The 20,791-nt window shown below is 41.9% G+C and overlaps 2 protein-coding genes across 5 annotated transcripts in view; both read left to right on the plus strand.

Moving 5' to 3' along the window:
* Positions 1–1,897, plus strand: part of Smim3 (small integral membrane protein 3) — a 53,275-nt gene extending 51,378 nt beyond the window's left edge. For all 3 annotated transcript variants that reach the window (XM_050157842.1, XM_050157841.1, XM_050157843.1), the window contains exon 2: positions 590–1,897. In XM_050157842.1, the coding sequence (XP_050013799.1) occupies positions 597–779 (183 nt within the window). In that variant the 5' untranslated portion in view covers positions 590–596 and the 3' untranslated portion in view covers positions 780–1,897. The remainder of the gene's footprint in view (positions 1–589) is intronic.
* A 12,388-nt stretch (positions 1,898–14,285) lies between these two features.
* Positions 14,286–20,791, plus strand: part of LOC126511011 (interferon-inducible GTPase 1-like) — a 100,290-nt gene continuing 93,784 nt past the window's right edge. The window contains exon 1 of one of the 2 annotated variants that reach the window (XM_050157829.1): positions 14,286–16,994. In XM_050157829.1, coding sequence (XP_050013786.1) covers positions 14,305–15,666 — 1,362 coding nt within the window. In that variant the 5' untranslated portion in view covers positions 14,286–14,304 and the 3' untranslated portion in view covers positions 15,667–16,994. Of the gene's footprint in view, positions 17,421–20,791 lie in introns of both variants that reach the window. The other variant, XM_050157827.1, reaches the window with a different exon arrangement.

The raw sequence follows: 20,791 nt of genomic DNA on the forward strand, positions 1-20,791 counted from the left end.
CAGAGTGGTAGTTTAAACAATAAACATAAAAAGTCCCCATCTATCTGGGTTTATTTTCTAGGCCTACTTCATGACCTCTACATGGTTTGATTTTCATTTTAAATCAATGGAATATGGGGATCATGGTAATAACTGAAGATAAACACTAAGAAACATTAAATGAACAGTTATTGGACTCCCTCTTCATTGGATTGGTGGTTAATGGGATATAATGAGTTAATAGATACAAAGTGACCTGCTTAATGGGCAGGAAAGATAACTGTGGTTAAGACCACTTGCTGCTCTTGCAGAGGACACAGAATACCGGTCAGGCAGCTCATAACCACTTATAGCTTCAGCTGCAGGGAACCTGACATCATCTTTTGGTATCTGCAGGCAACCGTATGAGTGTAGAAGTGTGCACTTACATGCACACTCACATGTAATAAAATATTAAGAAGAGTTCTTGGTAATAGGATGCCCCAGCAAATGATGCCATTATCACCACTAATGATTGATCACAGTAACTCTGACTCCTGGAAATCTCCTTCCTAGAAGGAAGGCAGGGAGAGGGTGCACACAACTGACTCTCCTTTCCTGTCCATTCCAGGGCCAACATGGATGCGATCAGCCAGTCACCTGTGGATGTCCTGCTTCCCAAGCACATCCTGGATATCTGGGCCATTGTCCTCATCATCCTGGCTACCGTTGTCATCATGACCTCCTTGTTTCTGTGCCCGGCCACTGCAGTCATCATCTATCGAATGCGGACTCATCCGGTTCTCAATGGGGCTGTCTGAGACCCTTGAGAGTGGGATGGCACGTGATAAGGACACAAGTCTCCCCCAGACTGTTCTCAGAAAGACTCAGGAGTTGGACTTGCATTTTAGTTTTGATTCTGCAGCTGGCCAACAGTGTGGATTTGATCAAGGGACCTAACTCTGTGGGTACCAGGCTCCTTAGCGTTCATCTAGGGGTCATGATCCCTCCATCCTACTTCACAGGGTTGAGAACCATGGGACTTAGCGGAGGTGACAGCTGTTCATAAGCAGTGAAGCCACACAGATGTTGTGCCGTGCGATAAAATGCTTTGAAGAACCAAAGACCCTTGGAGCTGCTGACGGTGAAGGAGGTGAGGGAGACCGGGAAAGAGCAGCTTTGGCCAGTCCGTGCTTCTCCACGCCAAACGATGCAAAGTGTACCCCATCCTCAGCAAACCAAACTTTTTCGTTTTGTGACACTTCTTCCATTTTTCTCAGTTGGGGAGAGGGAGCTAGTATGGCGGGGGAAAGAGATGAGCACAAGTTTCAAAAACCTCTCTGCCAGTTTCTGCCCTGTGTCACCGGAAGGAGAGCTTTGCCTTAATTTAACAATGCCAAAAGAGGTGACGTGATGACCTGCTTTCTGCATCGAGCCTCACGTCTGTTAGCTTTGCCACTCAAGCAGTGTTGGAAGTGCAGGGTGGCTGAGTTTTCTGCCCAGCATTCCAGCCCCTTTATGTATCACACAGTAGAGAATTTTCCTGTCTGAACTTTGTTATCGTTAGCTTCATGTTTTTGTTAATTTCTTGTGTCAATGGAGAACATAGGGCCATGTTCTGCCACTGAGCTACATCCCCAACCCTTGTAGCTCCAGCAGCCATCTAAAGTACTTATTATTTTACGAGATTTCCCAGGACTCTTGAACCCAACTCAAAACAGCGATGGTTATTTTAGATGCTATGGTTTATATTTATATGGAGATATTTCTAGACCATCAAAGCTTGCCCTTTGATACCCAAGTCAGGGGCATCTTGGGATTTATTGTTATGTAATAAGATAGCATAGATATTAGGATGTTATTGTGTCAAATGATGCTTACTTTGATTTTACTTCATTGATGTATGCATCCAATTTCCAATAAAGTGCCTCACTGAGCATGTCTGAGTTTTTCTTTGAAGAACAGCTACCTGAACTTAGAGCTAGGTGAAAGGATTCAACTCAGCTGTGTTTTACTTTCTCAGTTCTGGTATCAGTTCAGGGCTTTGTTCATGTTAGGCAGCAGCTTTCCCGCAGAGCTCTGGGCCCTTCCTTCAGGATGCAGTTTCTTGGAAGGATTTTTTGCAGTTGTAGTTATGGTTTGGAAGATATGAAGTGTGATCCTGTCCTCCTCATCCTGGCTACCGTTGTCATCATGATCTCCTTGTTTCTGTGCCCGGCCACTGCAGTCAGCCTGTCTCAAATGCGGGCTCATCCGGTTCTCAGTGTAGTGGCCAGGATCACTCTACACAGTGTGGAGTGAGGTCTAGAGGCCGAAGGTTGCTAAGTAGGAGTGTAAGGGGCGGAGGAGAAAAGGACAGAATCAAGGAGATGGAAAGGCCCATGCAATATGAAGGAAGGGTCCAGTCACATGGGCTGAGGACCGAGCAGGCTACCAGGAAGCCAAAGAGAGAGAGAGAGAACAAAGCTTCCCAGGGAGAGCACTGTAGTAAAGAGGCAAAAGCTGAAGGGGCATGGGGGAGACTGGCAGGGGAATGTATGTGTCCTGTCCACTTGGGCTGGGTGTTGGGTACTGTTACACCCCTGTCACCAAAGCACCTGACCCAGCGGGAAGGAGGAAAGGTTTCTTTTGGCTCAGTTTCAGCTCATCATCAGGGAAAGTATGGAAGAGTTGATTTCAAATGTTGTAGGGGGACCATCAGGGACAGCTGTTCCCATGGCTTTGATGAGGAAGCGGGGAACAGAGGAGTTCTGCCACCCTAAGACACCGTGTGCTCTTTCTGACTGTAGAATTGCCTGTCTTCCTGATTTAGAGCTACCACTGATCTATTCTTGGACAGTGTAGTTTGGCCTTTTCTGGAATGCTAGGTCAGTGTTGGAGTGTGTGTGTGTGTCTTTGAGGCTTGTTTCTTTGAAAGCGTATGCATTCAGATGTACTTTATTCTATGTATCCACTGGTTTCTGTTCTGTTACAGGCTTGTGCCGCATCCTGCTTACCCAACAGATGCGTATTTGGATTGCTTTCAAATTCTTCTTCTGAATTAAGGAACGTATGACCATTACATATGCAGAGGTTTTTTAAATTGTGTGTGTGTTGTATTTGTGTATGGTGCATGCATGTGAGTATGTGTGAATATTCAGGGGGCAGAGAAGGCTTGGTGTATTTGCCCTCTGTCGTTCTCTAACTCATTGCCCTGACACAGCGTCTCTCAATGATCTGCTTTCCATTTTAGACAGGCTGGCTGTCCAGCAGGTTTCTGGGCTCTTCCTATCCCTTCCCTGGAACCCTCAGTAAGGGGTTACCAGTACACACTTGAGATTTGAATGCAGGTCCTTATGCCCCACTGAACCATCTTTCCAGCCCTCTGTATAATGTTTTATATGAACGTAACATTTCATCTCTCCTTAATTAATTAATTTATGTGAGTGCTTATTAATGCACATAGGTGGAGGTAAGAGGACAACCTGCTAACATTGGTTCTCTCCTACCATGTGGTTCCCAGAGATTGAACTGAGGTGTTTAGGTTTGGCCGCAAATATCTTTACCAGCTGAACCATCTCACCGGCCTCGTTTTATTTTTCTTTGGTAAGTACTTAGCATCAGGAATGCTGGGTAATGTGGAATTTATGTTATCAAAGACGGGCACACTATTTCCCAGCAGTGTGAGGCAAGGTTATACTTGCTAAGTGTCTTAAATCACATTTGGAATCCTTCCCCATCTAGAAGATACGTGAACTTTGAATTTGAATTTCCCCAATGGTGACTGTATCGTCAAGTGCTTAGTTGACATCGGTGTTTCTTTTTGCTAATGTGTCTATTTAAATTTTAGCCCTGTTTAGAAAATTGAGTTGCTTGTTTTTTTACTATTGAGTTTTAGGAAATCTTTATATGTTGTGCATAAGGTCTGATTCTTTTTTTTTGATGTAAGAATTTTTTAATACAATCTTTTCTCATTTTATATAGTTATTCCTGTTGCCACTCCCTCCTCTTTTCCTGCCCAACCTCTCCTCTGCCCTCCCATCCACTCCTCTTTAAGAGTAAGGCATTCCCACGGGGAATCAACAAAGTCTGACACATCACTTTGAGACAGGACCAAGGCCCTCCCCCCTGTATCTAGGCTGAGCAATGTATCCCTCCAAAGAGAATGTGCTCCAAGATGCCAGTTCAATCATTAGGGATAAATCCTGGTCCCACTGCCAGTGACTGCACAGACTGTCCAAGCCTTAGTGGGTCTAGTTTGGTCCTATGCAGGTTCCCCCAGCTTTTTTCAGTTGGCCACCAATAAAGCCAACCTATACCTAAAATGTTAATCCAACACAGGTGTGCAACAAGGAAAGCTTAAAAGAGTCAGTGAGCTCCCACTAGCTCAGGTCAGTTGTTTCTGTGGGTATCACCATCACCGGCTTGCCCCCTTTGCTCATATTATCGCTTCTCCCTCTTTTGGTCTGGTCTCTGGAAGCTTGACCTAGTGCTTTGCTTGGAAGTCTCTATCTGCTTCCATCAGTTGCTGGATGAAGGTTCTAGCTTCTCTGGGATCGTGCACTATAGGCCGATTATCCTTTGCTTTATGTCTTATATCCACTTATAAGGGAGTACATACCATGTTCGTCTGTCTGGATCTGGGTTACCTCACTCAGAATGGTTTTTCTAGTTCCATTCATTTGCACACAAATTTCGAGGGTCATTGTTTTTAATCACTGAGTAGTACTCCATTGTGTAAATGTACCACATTTTCTTTATCCATTCTTCAGTTGAGTGGCGCCTAGGTTGTTTCCAGGTTCTGGCTATTACAAATAATGCTGCTGTGAACACAATTGAGCAAAAGTCCCTGCTAGGGTCCAAGAGAAGCCTCCAAAAAAGACCAGCAGTCCTTTATGCAATAATAAGAGCACATTATTATTATTATTAATTCCAGTGTTGGGGTGGCACTTGGCAACCCCCAAAGAAGATCAGAAGCCACTTTTAAGTGGCGTTAGGGGAATTCCATAGGGAAGGGATTAATCTGGGGCTGATTGGTGGAGGAAAGATTAGTATGGGTTCTGATTGATGGATGGTCCTAGTGGTTAGGGACCTTCCAGCTAGGCTAGGGAGAACTGTCTTTAGTTATCAGGAGACTGGGGGGCGCCTGCTGAGCCAACAGAAGGGGCTGTGGGTGCCTGCTGAGCCAGCAGAGGGTCCTTGGGGTCTGCTGAGCCAGCAGAAGGCTGTGGTTTCTCGGTTTAGATCTGTCCCGTTTCAGTCAGCCGAAACTAAGGCTTAGATCTCTGTCAGGCTACTAGGAGAGCCTGGTCTGCTCCCCTCCCACCCCCCACTGAGTTCTCTCAGTAGCATAAGGTCTGAGTTTTTAATTTGTAAATATTTTCTCTAAGTCAGTAATATGTCTTTTTCATTTTACCAACTTTTTTTAAAAGCAAAATTTGACAGGTCTTTTAACTTCCTGTTTCTCTGAGAGATGTTTTGATTGCCCTTGCTGTGTCTTCATGAGAATGGCGGTTTTGAATGGTCTTCTGGAAGTTTTGATTATTATGCCCCTATGAAAACACTAATTTCTTTTTGACCTGATGAGGTCAGCCATATTTTTTTTGTTTTGTTTTCTTCTTTTTCTTTTCCTTTTCTGCCTGATGTGTGCTATTTGGTGCCGGCAGAATCTCTATTTCCCAAGCCTCGCCCGTGCTAGTGAAAGCTGGTTCAAGCTTGCTCCATCTAGTGGACAGTTTTATACCAGCGCAGCCGCCTATTCCACACTTTTCAAAGCTCTTGGTAAGTACATCCTGTTTATGGAAAGAGCGGGAGCATCTAGCTTGGGCTGAGCCCCGCTGGCCTTGGACAACCTTCTGGAATTTTTTTCCTTCAACCCCCTTTTCATGACTGGTTCCCAAACACCTTCTTTTGCCCAGTGCCCCTTTCCTGATTCTAGAAATAGAAACAAAAGCTTAAGCATCTGGACTTAATAGAGACTTGGGACACGGAGAGGGAAAAAAACGGGGCTTCCTGCTGTTTGTACTCAGTTCTGTGGCCAGACACAAATGCTGCTTGCTCCCTCAGCTTAGGTGCCTGGCGCTGCTTTTTGGAACAAAATAAAGGGCTTCTGTTGGAACAATGCCAGCTCCAAAAAAGCAGAAAGTGCCTCTGTGTTAAACAGAGCAAGAAGCTTTTATTCTTTCTCTTCCCCTTGTGACAAAGGAAAGGGGCAAGGAAAGAGAAAAAATTTGAGAAACAAAGTTAAATAAATGAAGGAAAAAAGGAGAGAGTGGAGAAGTCATGGAGGGGAAGAGAGAAGAGCAAGAGATTAGAAAAAACTAAAAAAAAATCCTAACCATGGAAAAACTCATAACCAAATCAGATAAATATTAATAGAATAAAATAATGACACTTAAAATATAAAATGGAAAAAGAAAACATATTCAACAAATGGTGCTGGCATAACTGGATGTCAACATGTAGAAGAATGAAAATAGATCCACATCTATCCCCATGCACAAAACTCAAGTCCAAATGGATTAAAGACCTTAAAATAAAACCAACCACACTGATCCTTATAGAAGAGAAAGTGGGAAGTACTCTTGAACACATTGGCACAGGAGACCACTTCCTAAATACAACCCCAATGGCACAGATACTGTAAGAAACAATTAATAAATGTGACCTCCTGAAACTGAGAAGCTTTTGTAAAGCAAAGGACACAGTCAACAAGACAAAATGGAAAAAAATATCATCACCAACTCCACATCGGACAGAGGGCTGATCTTCAAAATATAGAAAGAACTCAAGATATTGGTCATCAAAAGAACAAATAGTCCAACAAAAAAATGGAATACAGACCTAAACAGAGAACTCTCAACAGAGGAATCTTAAATGGCTAAAAGACACTTAAGGAAATGTTCAATATCCTTAGCCATCAGAGAAATGCAAATCAAAACAACTCTGAGATTCTGTCTTATACTTGTAAGAATGGCCAATATCAAAAGCACTGATGACAACTTATGCCGGAGAGAATGTGGGGTAAAGGTAACACTTCTGCAGTGCTGGTGGGAGTGCAAACTGGTATAACTGCTTTGGATTTCATTATGATGATTTCTCAGAAAATTAGGAAACAACCCACCTCAAGATCTAGCAATAGCACTTTTGGGTATATATCCAAAGGATGCTCAACCACACTACAAGGACATGTGCTCGACTATATTCATAGCAGCATTGTTGTTTGTCATAGCCAGAATGTGGAAACAACCTAATGCCCCTCGACTGAAGAATGGATAAGGAAAATGTGGTACATTTACACAATGGAGTTCTACACAGCAGAAAGAAACAATGACACCTTGAAATTTGCAGGCAATAGATGGAGCTTGAAAATATAATTTTGAGTGAGGTAACCCAGACTCAGAAAGACAACCATCATATGTACTCTTATAAGTAGCTTTTAGATATAAAGCAAAGAAAAACCAGCCTACAAATCACAATCCCAGGGAACCTAGACAACAATGAGGACCCTAAGAGAGACGTACATGAATCTAATCTACATGGGAAGTAGAAAAAGACAAGATCTCCTGAGTAAATTGGGAGCATGGTGACCATGGGATAGGGCAGAAGGGGAGGTGAGTGGAAGGGTGGGGAGTGGAGAAAAATATATAGCTCACTAAAAACAATAAATTAAATTATATAGAGTCAGTGTTCTTCTAACAAGCAATGTGAGATATGAGTACTCACACTGTCTCTCCCACTGAGTAAAAGCAAAGCCCTGAATAGATGCTCAGGGCAGCTGACAGAAGGTAACATGGCTTGTCCAGCCTTAAATAGGACATCTGTACCATACAGCTTTCACCCACAAAGCCTAAAGAGCACAGGAAAGTAGAGGAAGAAAAAACATCAAAGCCAGAGATCAGATAAGTTGTGCACTAGTGTCTTCCTTGCATGGCAGGGCAGTTGTGGTCATGAGCTCCCAGAAGCAGTGGTTGCTGGGTACCAACCCACACACATTCAAGCCAGCATTGAAGAGAAAGAGAATTGGAACCCCCCCCTTTTATCAGAGGAGCCATAGGCAGTTGATGGATGCTGAGGGAGGAGAGTCAGTTTTTTTTTTTTCAGGGGATGGCCCATGGTAGTCACCCATGTTCCCATGAATTCTACCTTCACCCACCGGCATGTGGGCAGCACCAGTTCGACTTAGTGGGCTATTGTCTCACTGCCTAGATGTGCTCTGAGAAAGGATGACCAATGAACATGTCAAACTTGACAAGGAAAAGTCTGTGAGGACTCAATCCTACACGAAAAATTATAGCCAAAAATGGAAACTGAGAGCCCATCTTCCCAGACAGAGCACACCTATTGGTTGTCCAGTCCAAATGGTCAGTCATGAGAGCATACGTACAACTAAGATTACACAGGCTGAACAGGCTGCATTTAGGGAATATATGCATTCATATGACGTGATTAAACCTAACCAAATGGAACCTAGGGAGGAAATGATTTCATTGACTGGCAGGTTACAGTCCACCATCAAGGGAAGTCGAGGCAGGAACTGAAGTAGACTGGGAAGGAATACTGCTTACTGACTTGCTCTCCGGGGCTCGCTCACCCTGCTTTCTTACCCAGGACCACATTCCTAGCGATGGGCCTCACCACAGTGGGCTGGCTCCTCCTATATCAATTAATCAATTAAGAGAATGCCCCCAACAGACATATGAACAACCAGATCTGATAGAGGCAATTCCAAATTGAGAGTTCCTCTTCCAAGTGAGTCAATGTGGATCATGCCTCTAATCCAGCACTCTATTGATTCCCCACTACTAGGTATGACTGTGTTCATGTCAAAGCCTCCCTGGCCTAAGTCACCACCACATGTTCTAGGTTATTCCAGTTCCCCATATATTCATTACATTTTGTCCCTCAGTCATTCTTCTAGTATTGAAAGTCTCAGTACAACTGGGATGGAAACTGCAGCTAGGCAGATGTGTTTGGAGCTGCAGAAGTGAGCGTCCTTGGCTCAGGGTCCATGTCACATAGGACCCGGGCTCATATTTATTCCTGTGGCACAGGAGAGTGCAGATCTCATATATATATTTACACACACACACACACACACAATCTTGGATTCTAAAAATGACTCAGCAGCTCATTTCCAGGAGAAGGTATGTGGCAATAACTTCATTCCCATGGAACAGAGCACAGCACTGGTGTGGCTCTAATAGGAAAGGGATGCTCCAGAGACTCACACTTGGTCGAACAGGACTCTATTCCAACATGAGTCATCATTGCTAACATGACAGCATTTTAGACCCGCAGTGGCAGGCATGCTGTAGCTGTGACTGAACACTGAGATTAAAGGACAAGGCAGTCACTCATCTCTGTAAAGCCAAGTATAAGGTAGGGGAAGTAAGCTGGAAATGGCAGAGCAGGGCCTTGGGTCTTGAGGACATGGGACAGTAGTCAATTTAGATGCCAAGATTTCTGCAGGAGAGGAATCTAATTGTTCTTCCCACGGGGACTGGACTTGGAAAAAAGTCAGGGGTCACTCAGGTAAGAATATTGATGACCGTTCTCCCTCAGCAGCCTGCACAGGACTCTCCAACTCTGAGTGCTCGTTAGAAGGCAGGAAGCTTTCTGGTCAGTACCAAAAACTCTCTATATCCTATCACTACCATGTATGGTGTCTTCAGCAATAGAATCTTACCACTGGGTTCTGGTGAATCAAGAGAAATAGTAGTAGCCTGTATTGTTTAGGATCTCTGGGACCTCCCTGATCACCATGTCAGGGGTGTTTAGGATCTCTGGGACCTCTGATCACCACGTGAGGGATGGGTATTCCCCATCTTGCACTCAGCTTCCATTTGATACCTTCATCTTCCTGAATGAACATTACCCACTCACTCCTACACAGTAACTCCAGTTGAGCTCCTTAAGCACACATAAAGTAGTAGGATTCAGTACAGTGTTTTCAGACATGCTCAGTTAGTGATTCCTTCCCCCACTCCCTCCTCCTCTGCCCTCCCACCCTCCTCCCCACTGAAACTCATCTCTATTATTCACCTCCACTCTTCATATCGCTCTTGCTCTTCCAACCCCCTTGGTATTAGTCAGGGTTCTCTGAAGGATGAGATTCAGTGGAGTGAGTACGTGTATAATATGTACTTAACACACAACAATATATTAGACAGCTTACATTGAAATGGTATCAACAGCTGGAACCAGCTAAGAGGCTGAGAACTTACTAATTGCTCAATGCTTGAGGGGGCGTGCCTCAGCAGTCAGGGGAACCCCACAATGAGTGTCTCTCACTAGGCAGACCAGCAATCACATGACTGCTCAGGCACAAGGCAGAGTACCTCCACAGTCCCAATCTGGCACAGAAAATCTGAAAGCTTTCTGCAGGGTCCAGAGTCCGGAGGGATTCCTGGAAGTGCTTGTTCTGATAACAACGATGGAACCAGCAGTAGAGACAGAGTTAATCAACCTGCAGTTAGAGGAAAGGCCAAGCCAGCCCAAGGCAAGGGATTGATCCCCCTGCTGTATCCTTGTCATCTGGGTGGGTCTTCCATCACCAACCAAGAGAATCAGAAAACTTCTTCAGCTGAGGTTTCCGAAGAAGTGGTTCTAATTTGTGATCAGTTGACATTAAGATCGACCACAATACCCTCCATTAAGGTGTTTCTTCACTTCGTGTGGGACTGCTAACAGCGGGAGTCGGGGCGTCTCTGACTCTTTTGCCTGCACTTGGAACCCTTTTACTCCTGCTGGGAAGCCTCATATATCATTGATATGAGGGATTGTATTTAGTCTTATTGTAATCTGCTATTTACATTTTGTTTAATATCCCTAAAAGGCCTGTTTTTTGTTTTGTTTTTCTTTTCGGCATTTGGAGAAGGGGAGGGAAAGGTGAAGATCAACAGTTAGCCCACCTGCTTCCCTGGCCAGAGTCTTGTGTGTTTTCTTTTTTCCCTACACAAATTCAACAAATCATTTAGTATATTTAATATATATTTAACAATATATATTAAGAATTTTTAAATATACTCTTTTCTTGTTTTACATAGCTATCCCCGTTCCCACTCCCTCCTCTCCTCATGCTCCACCCTTCCCTCCACTCCCCCATCCACTCCTCAGAAATGATAAGGCTTCCCGTGGGGAGTCCTCTCCCCTATATCTAGGCTGAGCAAGGTATCCCTCCAAAGAGAAAGTGCCCCAAGAGGCTAGTCCAAGCACTAGGGGTAAATCCTGGTGCCACTGTCAGTGATCCCACTGACTGCCCGACCGTACAACTGCCACCCACATTCAGTGGACCAAGTTTGGTCCTATGCAGGTTCCCTGCTATCAGTCCAGAGCCAGTGAGCTCTTATAACTCAGGTCTGCTGTTTCTGTGGGTATCCCCATCATGGTCTTCACCCCTTTGCTCATATTATCGCTCCTCCCTCCATCAGGCTGGTCTCCAGAAGCTCGGCCCAGTAGATCTCTGTATTTGCTTCCAGCAGTTGCTGGATGAAGGTGCTATTTTGACTCGGGTTCAACGAAATCTCAAAGTAGTTTTAATTTGAGGTTTCCTGATGGCTAGGATGTTGAACACACTCTTCATTATTTCTTGTTTGTGTTTCTCTTTTCGAGAATGCTTTGGTCAGTGCCATAATCAATTTTAATTGAATTGCTTTCTTAGAGGTTTTAAAAAATGTTTTAGCATATTCTTTACAGCAATCCTTTAACTAATTTAATGCTTTTAAAGATTTTCTCCCTATCATGAATGCTGTTACACTAGAATAAAAGTTTCTTTCACTCTTTGTAAGCATTTTAACTTCATGTAGGTGTACTTCTTGATTGACGACTGCATTCCCTGTGTAGAGAGGTTCCATACAGAAAGATCATAACTGAGCCTATATTCTGAAATGTACTCCTTATATTTTGCAATAGAAGGTGCAGAATGTTAGTGTAAGTTTGAAGTCTTTGATTAATTTGAAAGTGAATTTTGGACAAGGTGAGTGATAGCAATGTAGCTTCAATTTCTTCACATTAAATATCTAGTTTTCACAACAGTTTCTTAGAGACAGTATATATTCTCCAGTATTTATCTTTGTCATACATGTCAAAAATCAGGTGACTGTAGGTATGCAGATTTATACCTAGGCTCCTGGTCCTAGTCCATTGATAGTTATGTGTTTTTGATAGGACCATGCTATTTTTACTAGTATAACTTGAAATCAGTGTCTTAGATTATTATCTTTGACTGTGAATAGACACCACGACCAAGGCAGCATATTAAAAAAAGACATCTAATTGGGTGCTTGCTTAGAGAATCAGAGGGTCAGTCCATGAACGTCATGACTATGGCAGCAAACAGGCAAACAACATGCTGGAGAAGAATTTAAGAGTTGGGAACTGTACACTTCTCTCAACATCCATCCACAGAGGGCTGTTTAATATGCATATATTGTCAATAAGCTGTAGACTGCCTCCCCAAATTATAAAGAAGGTTTCTGAGCCCTGTGGATATGTGGAAAGGAGAGCACTCAGTCACTGCTGGTGGAAGGGTAAACTGGTAAAGCCACTAAGGTGAGGAAGACCCACAGACAGTGAAAATAGATTTAACACAAGATCCAGCTGTGTCACTCCAGGGCAAAGGACTCTGTATTCAACTACAGAGAGGTACTTCCTCATTCATGTTCATTCATATCTAGAAAGATATTTCTAGATGGGAAATGGGAACAGCCTAGACAGCATCAACTGAGGAAAGGATAATGACAACATGGCACGACTACAGAATCAAATATTTCTCATCTATTAAGCAAAATAAAACTTAAGGGAAAGTGGATGGAGCTGGAATCATCATTCTGAGTGAGGTAAAACTGGTCCAGGAAGATAAACATTGTTTCATTCCTCTCATTTGTGGATGTTCGCTATCACTGTTCAAATATGAGTGTTCCATTGGGAACACCCACAGAGGTTTTGTATTACTATGTGGCCATGGGGTGGGACCAGCAGGAGAGGAGAAGTAATAGGCACTGGTAGGAAGGTTTAAAAGGAACTCAGGACCGCGAGGGGTGCACCCACACACTGAGACAATGGGGATGTTCTATCGGGAACTCACCAAGGCCAGCTGGCCTGGATCTGAAAAAGCCTGGGATAAAACCGGACTCGCTGAACATTGTTACTTATTTTTCAGAGTGTAAAACCAAGCATGTATTGATTAAATTTCCATTAATTTTGAAGGCACACACTGGAGGAACTGTGCGCAGATGGAGAAAACATATGATTTCATATAGAATTTTGCAGTTAGTTTAGACACTACAAAGATGTTCATGTTTTTATACTTGTTGAAACTGGCTAAAGGACTTGTGTATCTTTTTATATTATTTTCCCTTGCTTTACTTAAGTTTTCCTTTTTCCACATTTGAGGGTTTAACTGAGAGCTAGTAGAAATTTTTCTACTTTCCTTTCTATTTCTTTTATAAACACCGTGACCAAAAGCGTTTTGAAAAGAAAACAGTTTTGGGGTCTTACACATTCTGAACACAGTCCATTGTTGAAAAAAGCCATGGCAGAAACCCTGAGGAATATAGGCAGGAACTATGGGAGAATGTTGTTTACTGACTTGCTCTCCATAGTTTAAAGTTGTGGAATAATTTTTTTTTGTACATTGTAAAGATGTATCTTTGCAAGGCACCTTCTGATTGGTTTAATAAAAAGCTCTATGGCCATTAATTAGGCAGGAGAGATAGCTAGGACAGCGAGGGAGGGAGGGAGAGAGAGAGAGAGAGAGAGAGAGAGAGAGAGAGAGAGAGAGAGAACTCTGAGAGGAAGAAAGGAAGAGCCACCAGCAGATAAAAGGAAGCAGCATGACAGTAAAGAGTAAAGGTAACTGAGCCACATAAAAGAATGTAGATAAAAGATATGGGGTTAATTTAAGGTACAAGAGCTAGTTACAAACAAGCCTAAGCTATTGGATGAACTTTTATAACTAACAATAAGTCCCCATGTCATAATTGGGGAGGTGGTAGTCTCCATGAAAAAGTCCAACTACAGTTAAATAATGCTTTCTTAAATTACCCAGGACCACCTGTCCAAGGGTGTGCCACCCACTGTGGACCGGGAAATCCCATATCAATCCTCAGTATAGAAAATGCCTCATAGGTGTGCCCCCAGTTCAGTCGGATGGAGGCAATTCCTCAGATGAGAAGTTCTCCTCCAGAAGGACTATAGTTTGTATCTTGTTGACAGAAAAGAAAGCACAAATACACGGGAACTGGTTAACATCAGAACGTCACTGAAGCTGCAGCACCGAGAACGCAGAGCTAAGCTCAAAGGCATCTTCAATCTCTTGCAACTTACTCTCCCCTCTTTCTTTCAGGGCCCCTTTTCACCACAGCCATGGGTAAGTCCTCCTCTAAGGAAGAATGCCATGGAGATTTGGAGTCCAGCTTCACTTTATATTTCAAGAAGTTTAAGACAGAAAGCAAAATCATTCCCCAGGAAACCATCGATTCAATTGAGTTACAACTGACAAAAGGAAACATTCAGGGGGCAAACTCTGTAATCAGTACTGCATTAAAAAATATTGATAACATCCCAATAAATGTTGCTGTCACTGGAGAGTCTGGAGCAGGGAAGTCCAGTTTGATCAATGCCCTGAGAGGGGTAAGACCTGAAGACGAAGGTGCAGCTGGCATTGGGGTGGTAGAGACAACTATGAGGAGATCTGCATACAAACACCCCAAAATTAAAACTTTGACTCTATGGGACCTGCCTGGTGTTGGAACTATGAACTTTCCACCGAAAGATTATCTGGAGAAAGTTAATTTCCAAGAGTATGATTTTTTCATTATTGTTTCTGCCACACGTTTTACAAAACTTGAACTAGACCTTGCCAAAGCAATTAAATTCATGAAAAAGAATTACTACTTTGTAAGAACCAAGGTGGACGATGATTTACAAAATGAGAAGAAATCCAAAGCACGTACCTTTGACAGGGAAAATATCCTGTTGAAGATCCGAAACTACTATATAGATACCTTAAAGGAAAATGGCTTGGACGCACCAGAGATTTTCTTGATTTCTAACAGCCATTTATCTGACTATGATTTTCCAGTCCTGATGGACACACTGGTAAAGGCTCTTCCTGCTCAAAAGCGCCACAATTTTATGCTTTCCTTGCCTAATATCACAGAAGCAACGATTGACAAAAAGCACAAGTCTCTGCAGCAGACTATCTGGTTAGAAGCCTTCAAGACTGGACTCTTAGCTACTGTTCCTGTAGTGGGCATCCTCAGGGATGATGTGGAGAAGGTGAAGGAGAAATTAAACCACTACCGAGTCCTCTTTGGAGTAGATGATGCATCCCTGGAAGCCATTGCTAAGGATTCGCAAGTGCCTGTTGAACAACTGAAAAAAATCATTAAATCTCCTTATTTGTTGGAAACTAAGAAAAGGGAAACATTAGAAGAAAAACTTTTGAAATATTTGGAGAGATTTGCCTCAGTTAATGGTGGGCTCTTGGCTACAGGTCTCTACTTTAGGAAAACCTTTTACTTACAATTTCTTCTCCTTGACACAGTGACTGAAGATGCCAAAGTTGTCCTGAGAGAGACATACTCAAAAATTAGTTCAAACTCATGTCAGCCACAGCTACTGACCATGGATAAGTGTTACTCTTTCCTCATGTTCTTGATAGGATTTGTGGTTGTTTTTTTTGTTTTGTCTTATCTTAGGCTTTGGGCATGGGATGAGGTATAATCTCCAAATAATTTTTTTAACATTCAGATTATTTTAATCTTATTATATAAGAATACAAATACATACTGTTTAAACAAATGAGTTAATTATACAATAGCCTGTTTATTCAATTACTCGTAAGGCTAGGGCTCCAACCCAGGCCTTGTAGATGCTAGGCAAGCATTTTATCACTAAACTATGCATCTCACCTTGTGAAAGCTTTTAGATTTAAGTAAGACAATAGTCTGACTATTCTGAAATTCTGAATTTATAATTTAATTGCCGTATTTGCCCGTCTAACAAAAAAATGATTGGATGTTGATTACATATTATCATAATTTTGACAGGTAATGTAAATGAAATAGGTTCTTCAATGTTCAACATAATTGTATGTAGCAAACCAATAATCACATATTTTTTAAGTCATTAATAGTAAGTCAGAATTAATTTGAATTCCTTAAGGACATTTGAAATTCTTTATTTAAAGCATTTATTTTATTTAACTTACTGGTGCATGTGGAGGCCAGAGGAGAACTTGCTTAGTCAGTTTTATCCTTCCACCATGAGGGTTCAGAGCATCTAACTCAGTAATGCAGGCTTGTTGGTCAGGACCTTTACCTGCTGAGGCATCTCACAGCACTAGCCTAAGTGAGCCTGGACAGGGCAGTTAGCACAGCAGAGAGGCTCTGGCTCCTCAGAGGATGCTGAGCTGACTGTGGACTGCACAGGACAAGCAAGACTGGGGATACTTTTTTCTCAAGTGCATACAAGATAGAGGGATAGAAAGCAGCCCCACAATGGGAGACAGACATTAGGTCTGCAGCCCCTCAGTAGTTCTAATTTGCATATCTCTGAGGCCAGTGATGTTACATACTTTTTCAAATGCTAATTAGCCATTTTTTAATTTTTTGAGAATTCTCTGTTCCATTTCATGGCACATTTGTTATTGGGTTGTTTGTTTTCCTAGTGTTTACTTTAAAAATCTTTATACATTGTAGCTAATTTTCTATCAGATTTATAACTGGCAAAGTTTTCTCCCATTCTTTAGTGTGTTTCTTCTTTGTCTGACAACTTTTTTATTGAATTTTATTGAGCTCTACATTTTTCTCTGTTCCCCTTCCTGCCTCTGCCGCCCCCCCCCTTCAACCCTCTACCAAGGTCCCTATGCTCCCAATTTCTGACAATTTTTTATACAAAATATTTTTGTTTTATGAGTTCCCAATTACTCATTATTGCCCTTATTTACTGAGCTATAAGAATGTGATCCAAAAAGTCCTTGCCTATGCCTCTGTCTTAAGTGGACTCTATGTTTTCTCCTATAAATTTGCAGTGTCTGGTTTTATGTTGAGGTCCTTGGTCTATTTGGGGTAGATTTTTGTGCAGGGTGAGATACAAGAATCTAATTTTGTTGTCCTACATGTAACTGTCCAATTTCCCAGCACTGCTTGTTGAAGATACCCTTTTCTTCAATTGATTTTTCTTTTGTGATTTTGTTGAAAATCAGATGGTTGTAGTTTATGACCTTGTAGCTGGGTCCTTTACTCTGTAGCATAGATCTGAGTCTGTTTTTGTGCCAGTATCATGCTGTCTTTATTTCTATGGCTCTGTAGGGTAACTTGAAAACAGGCATGGCATAACCTCCAACAATACACTTTTTACTCGTGATTTTTTTGACTGTCAGGGGTGTCTTTACTTCCATGTGAATTTTACAATGTTTTTCTATTTATGTGAAGAAAGGCAGGAGAGTTTTCATTGGGATTTCATTGACTCTGTAGGTTTCTTACAATAAAACAGCCATTTTTACAATATTGGTTCTTCTAATCCATAGGCATGGGGAATCTTTCCATCTCTCTGTGTCTCTTTAGCGCATTTCTTACATGTTTCTGTTTCATTGTAAAGTCTTCCATGGACTTGGTTAGGTGTATTCCAAGGCATTTTTTCTTTTCTTTTTTTCTTTTTTGGTAAAACTATTTTGAATGGGATTGCTTCCCCAATTTCTATTTCAGATTGTTTGTCATATGTATATAATAAGGCTACTTGTTTTTGTGTATTGACCTTGTATCCTGCCACTTTGCCTGCTTTGGGGATCCTGCTTCATCGGTTAATAGAATCACAAGAACTCTTCCTGAAAATTGCAATGATTCCTTACATTTATTAGATTCCACTTTTTTTTTTTTTGCCACTGTGGCATTTTTTTTTTAAAAACCAATCCTAGGACTTGTTGGATTACAGCAAGAGGTTTCTAAAATAGCCTGTCTAATTTCAAAAGCTGCTAATATTGCAGCAGTAATATTCGCCAACATTAATCAAGAAATGAGAAGATTGAGACAACTGTTCTACAAAATTGAGATACTATAGACTTCCTGTTACTCAAACCAAGATTATCTTGGTTGTCAACAATTTACTGGAGTGTGCTATTTAATATCGCTGATATTTTTTTCATACTATTGACAACCAAATTGATCATCATATAAAGAAATAGACAAAATCTCCCAAACAAGTTTTCACTGGCCAATTTGGCTAAGATGGTCCCCCTACTTCATCAGCCCTCTAATGTTACATCTACTGGTCATCATAATCAAGACCTGTGCTCCACAATGTGTCATTCACTGTCAGACAAACAACTCTAGCATCATTGCTACTTAATGACCTCATTTAAGACAGTCCTCTCTCAAGGAGTTGACAGATACACGTAAGTCAAGGACTGAATCAGGAACCTGCCTGACTTCATTTGGAAGGCAGGAGCCATTATGCTGTATTGTTAAAATGGGATGGAGGAGCTCAGCCAATCACATCTGGCTAGGGTGTGTCCGCCTGGAGCCCAGGTAGAAAAACGGGGTAGATAGGTGCTCTCTATGCTGTGCTTGCCGGACCCATTTGGACTTCGGACCTTCCACTCTGGTAGCGCGAGTTTCCCTGTTTTTTAATTATTAAATTATATCTGTTGTTTTGAGCTGGTCTGGTTATTTAGTGTACTAACCTAATACACCAACACTTACACTTGGTGCCCAACGTGGGGCCATTCTGTAAAAGGAGAGCAGCGGGCTGCTTCCCACCTACTTTACACCTGAAATAATTACACAGAAACTGTATTCATTTAAACATTGCCTGGCACATTGTCTCCAGCCCGTTTTTGGCTAACTCTCATATATTGATTTAACCCATTTCTAATAATCTGTATGTTACCACGAGCTTGTGGCTTACCCAGGAAAGATTCAGCATGTCTGACCTGGCAGCTTCATGGTGGTGGCTCTCTGTCTCTCCTCCTTTCTCCCAGCATTCTGTTCTGTCTACTCTGCCTATCTAAGCTGCCGTCCTATCAAAAGGCCAAGGCAGTTTCTTTATTTGACCAATGAAAGTAACTCATAGACAGAAGGCCCTCCATTTCCCCTTTTTCTGTTTAAACAAAAAAGAAAGGCTTTCACTTTAATATATTAAAATTACATATAACAAAACAGTTATCAAGCAAGAATTACAGTTACAATATTTATATCTATTTTATCTTTTATCATAACTAAGGAAAACTATAACTATCTATTTATTCTTCAACTCCACCAAAGACTCCAGAAGGAGTCTTAGTTGTCTTCCTGTGTTTTTCTCCTTAAAACTATTTAACAGAAACATCTTAGTCTAACTTTAAGTTATTTTCAAAGCCTGTTTCAGCTGTGCACCCAGAAACCTGAGAACACATCTCCCAACATTAAGATTAAAAGAATTTAAACTAGTCAGGCTACTGGGACTCAACTGATTTTTTTAATCATTAACTTAAACCACAGTCTATTTGGCTCCTCAGTAGAAACTCATGTGTTCCTAGCTGTGCAACACTTCCTTGTTTTATTTTTAATCATCAAAGCTCTATTTAAACTGACACTATTATTATCATTTAGACAGTACAGCTTAGGAAGAAATCATCTTCATAATAACCCACAGGTAAAATACCCAGAAAAGCAGGATGTTTTCATGAGATAAACACACTACATTATAGCCAGTGGAGATCTACCCACACCCATCCACACCATATAAAATACCAGAGAAAGACAGCCCCACAAATATATAAAGGCACAGCAGAAGCAAAAGACATTCTGGGGTCTGGGGTCTCAGGGCCTATCCTATCTGGGATTCACTCATCAGCGAGTTACCTCCTAGTAGGCTGACACTTTGAACTTTAACTGTCTGACCCTTTGAACTTTAACTGTCACTGTACACCCACACTGGGAAACTACTCAAAGCCCCAGAGCTTCAGAGGTTTCCAAAGTCTTTAACCTTACCAGGCATCTACAGTTACTTGTGTGTATGCGTGCTGCATGAGCATGTGTGCGACTGCATACACACACAAAGATACACACAAGCACACACACACATAAGGCACTTGCCATGCAGATATGAGAACCAGCAATCTGCAGAATGCGCATGAATATTGAATGGATGTGGCAGCCACCTCATAATCCCACACTCAAAAACCAGAGAATGTGGAACCATGCAGCAAGTTCGCTAGCTAGATTGTATAGACTACCAAGTAGTGGGTAGGATTGAGAGATCTTTCTAGATGAAAAAGGTAGAAATTAATTGTGGAAGGAGAGCAACATAAGTCTGATATGTCAACACACATGGGAACACGCATAGCACACATACAGACACATTTTAAATATAAAGAGAGTCTCCAAAGGTAAATAAAAAAGAATGTCTTAAAAATACAGAACGTTAAAAGGGTCATGATTCTTTTCTCAACATTATATAACCAGTAAGCATTCCTGGTGGGGAGATTTCAGAGCAGCTGAGCTGCCAATCCTGCAGGGGGCTCCGTGGCTGCAGCTGTGGTGAATCAGTGCCCTGCTGAGGGAGGCTGATTCAGTGATGCAGCTGCCATTGAGTGATCAGTGCTCCTGTAAGTTACACTCACCCTAATAAACCCACTCATTCATGTAGCTAGACACGAAGGTTTGTTTTCCTTGGTCTACCATAGGTGCCTATTTGGGGTCATTTGTTTGTGTTTCCCAAGGCAGATTGTACAACACAATTGCATTGAAAAGGAACTGTACCATCCTGGTCTACAAGAGCTAGTTCCGGGACAGGCTCCAAAACTATAGAGAAACCCTGTCTCGAAAAAGCCAAAAAAAAAAAAACAAAAAAAAAAAAAAAAAAAAAA

This window comes from Alexandromys fortis, unplaced genomic scaffold, assembly GCF_014885135.2.
Source record: "Alexandromys fortis isolate MF-2015 unplaced genomic scaffold, M_Fortis_MF-2015_v1.1 scaffold_94, whole genome shotgun sequence".
In the NCBI taxonomy this organism is placed as follows: domain Eukaryota; kingdom Metazoa; phylum Chordata; class Mammalia; order Rodentia; family Cricetidae; genus Alexandromys; species Alexandromys fortis.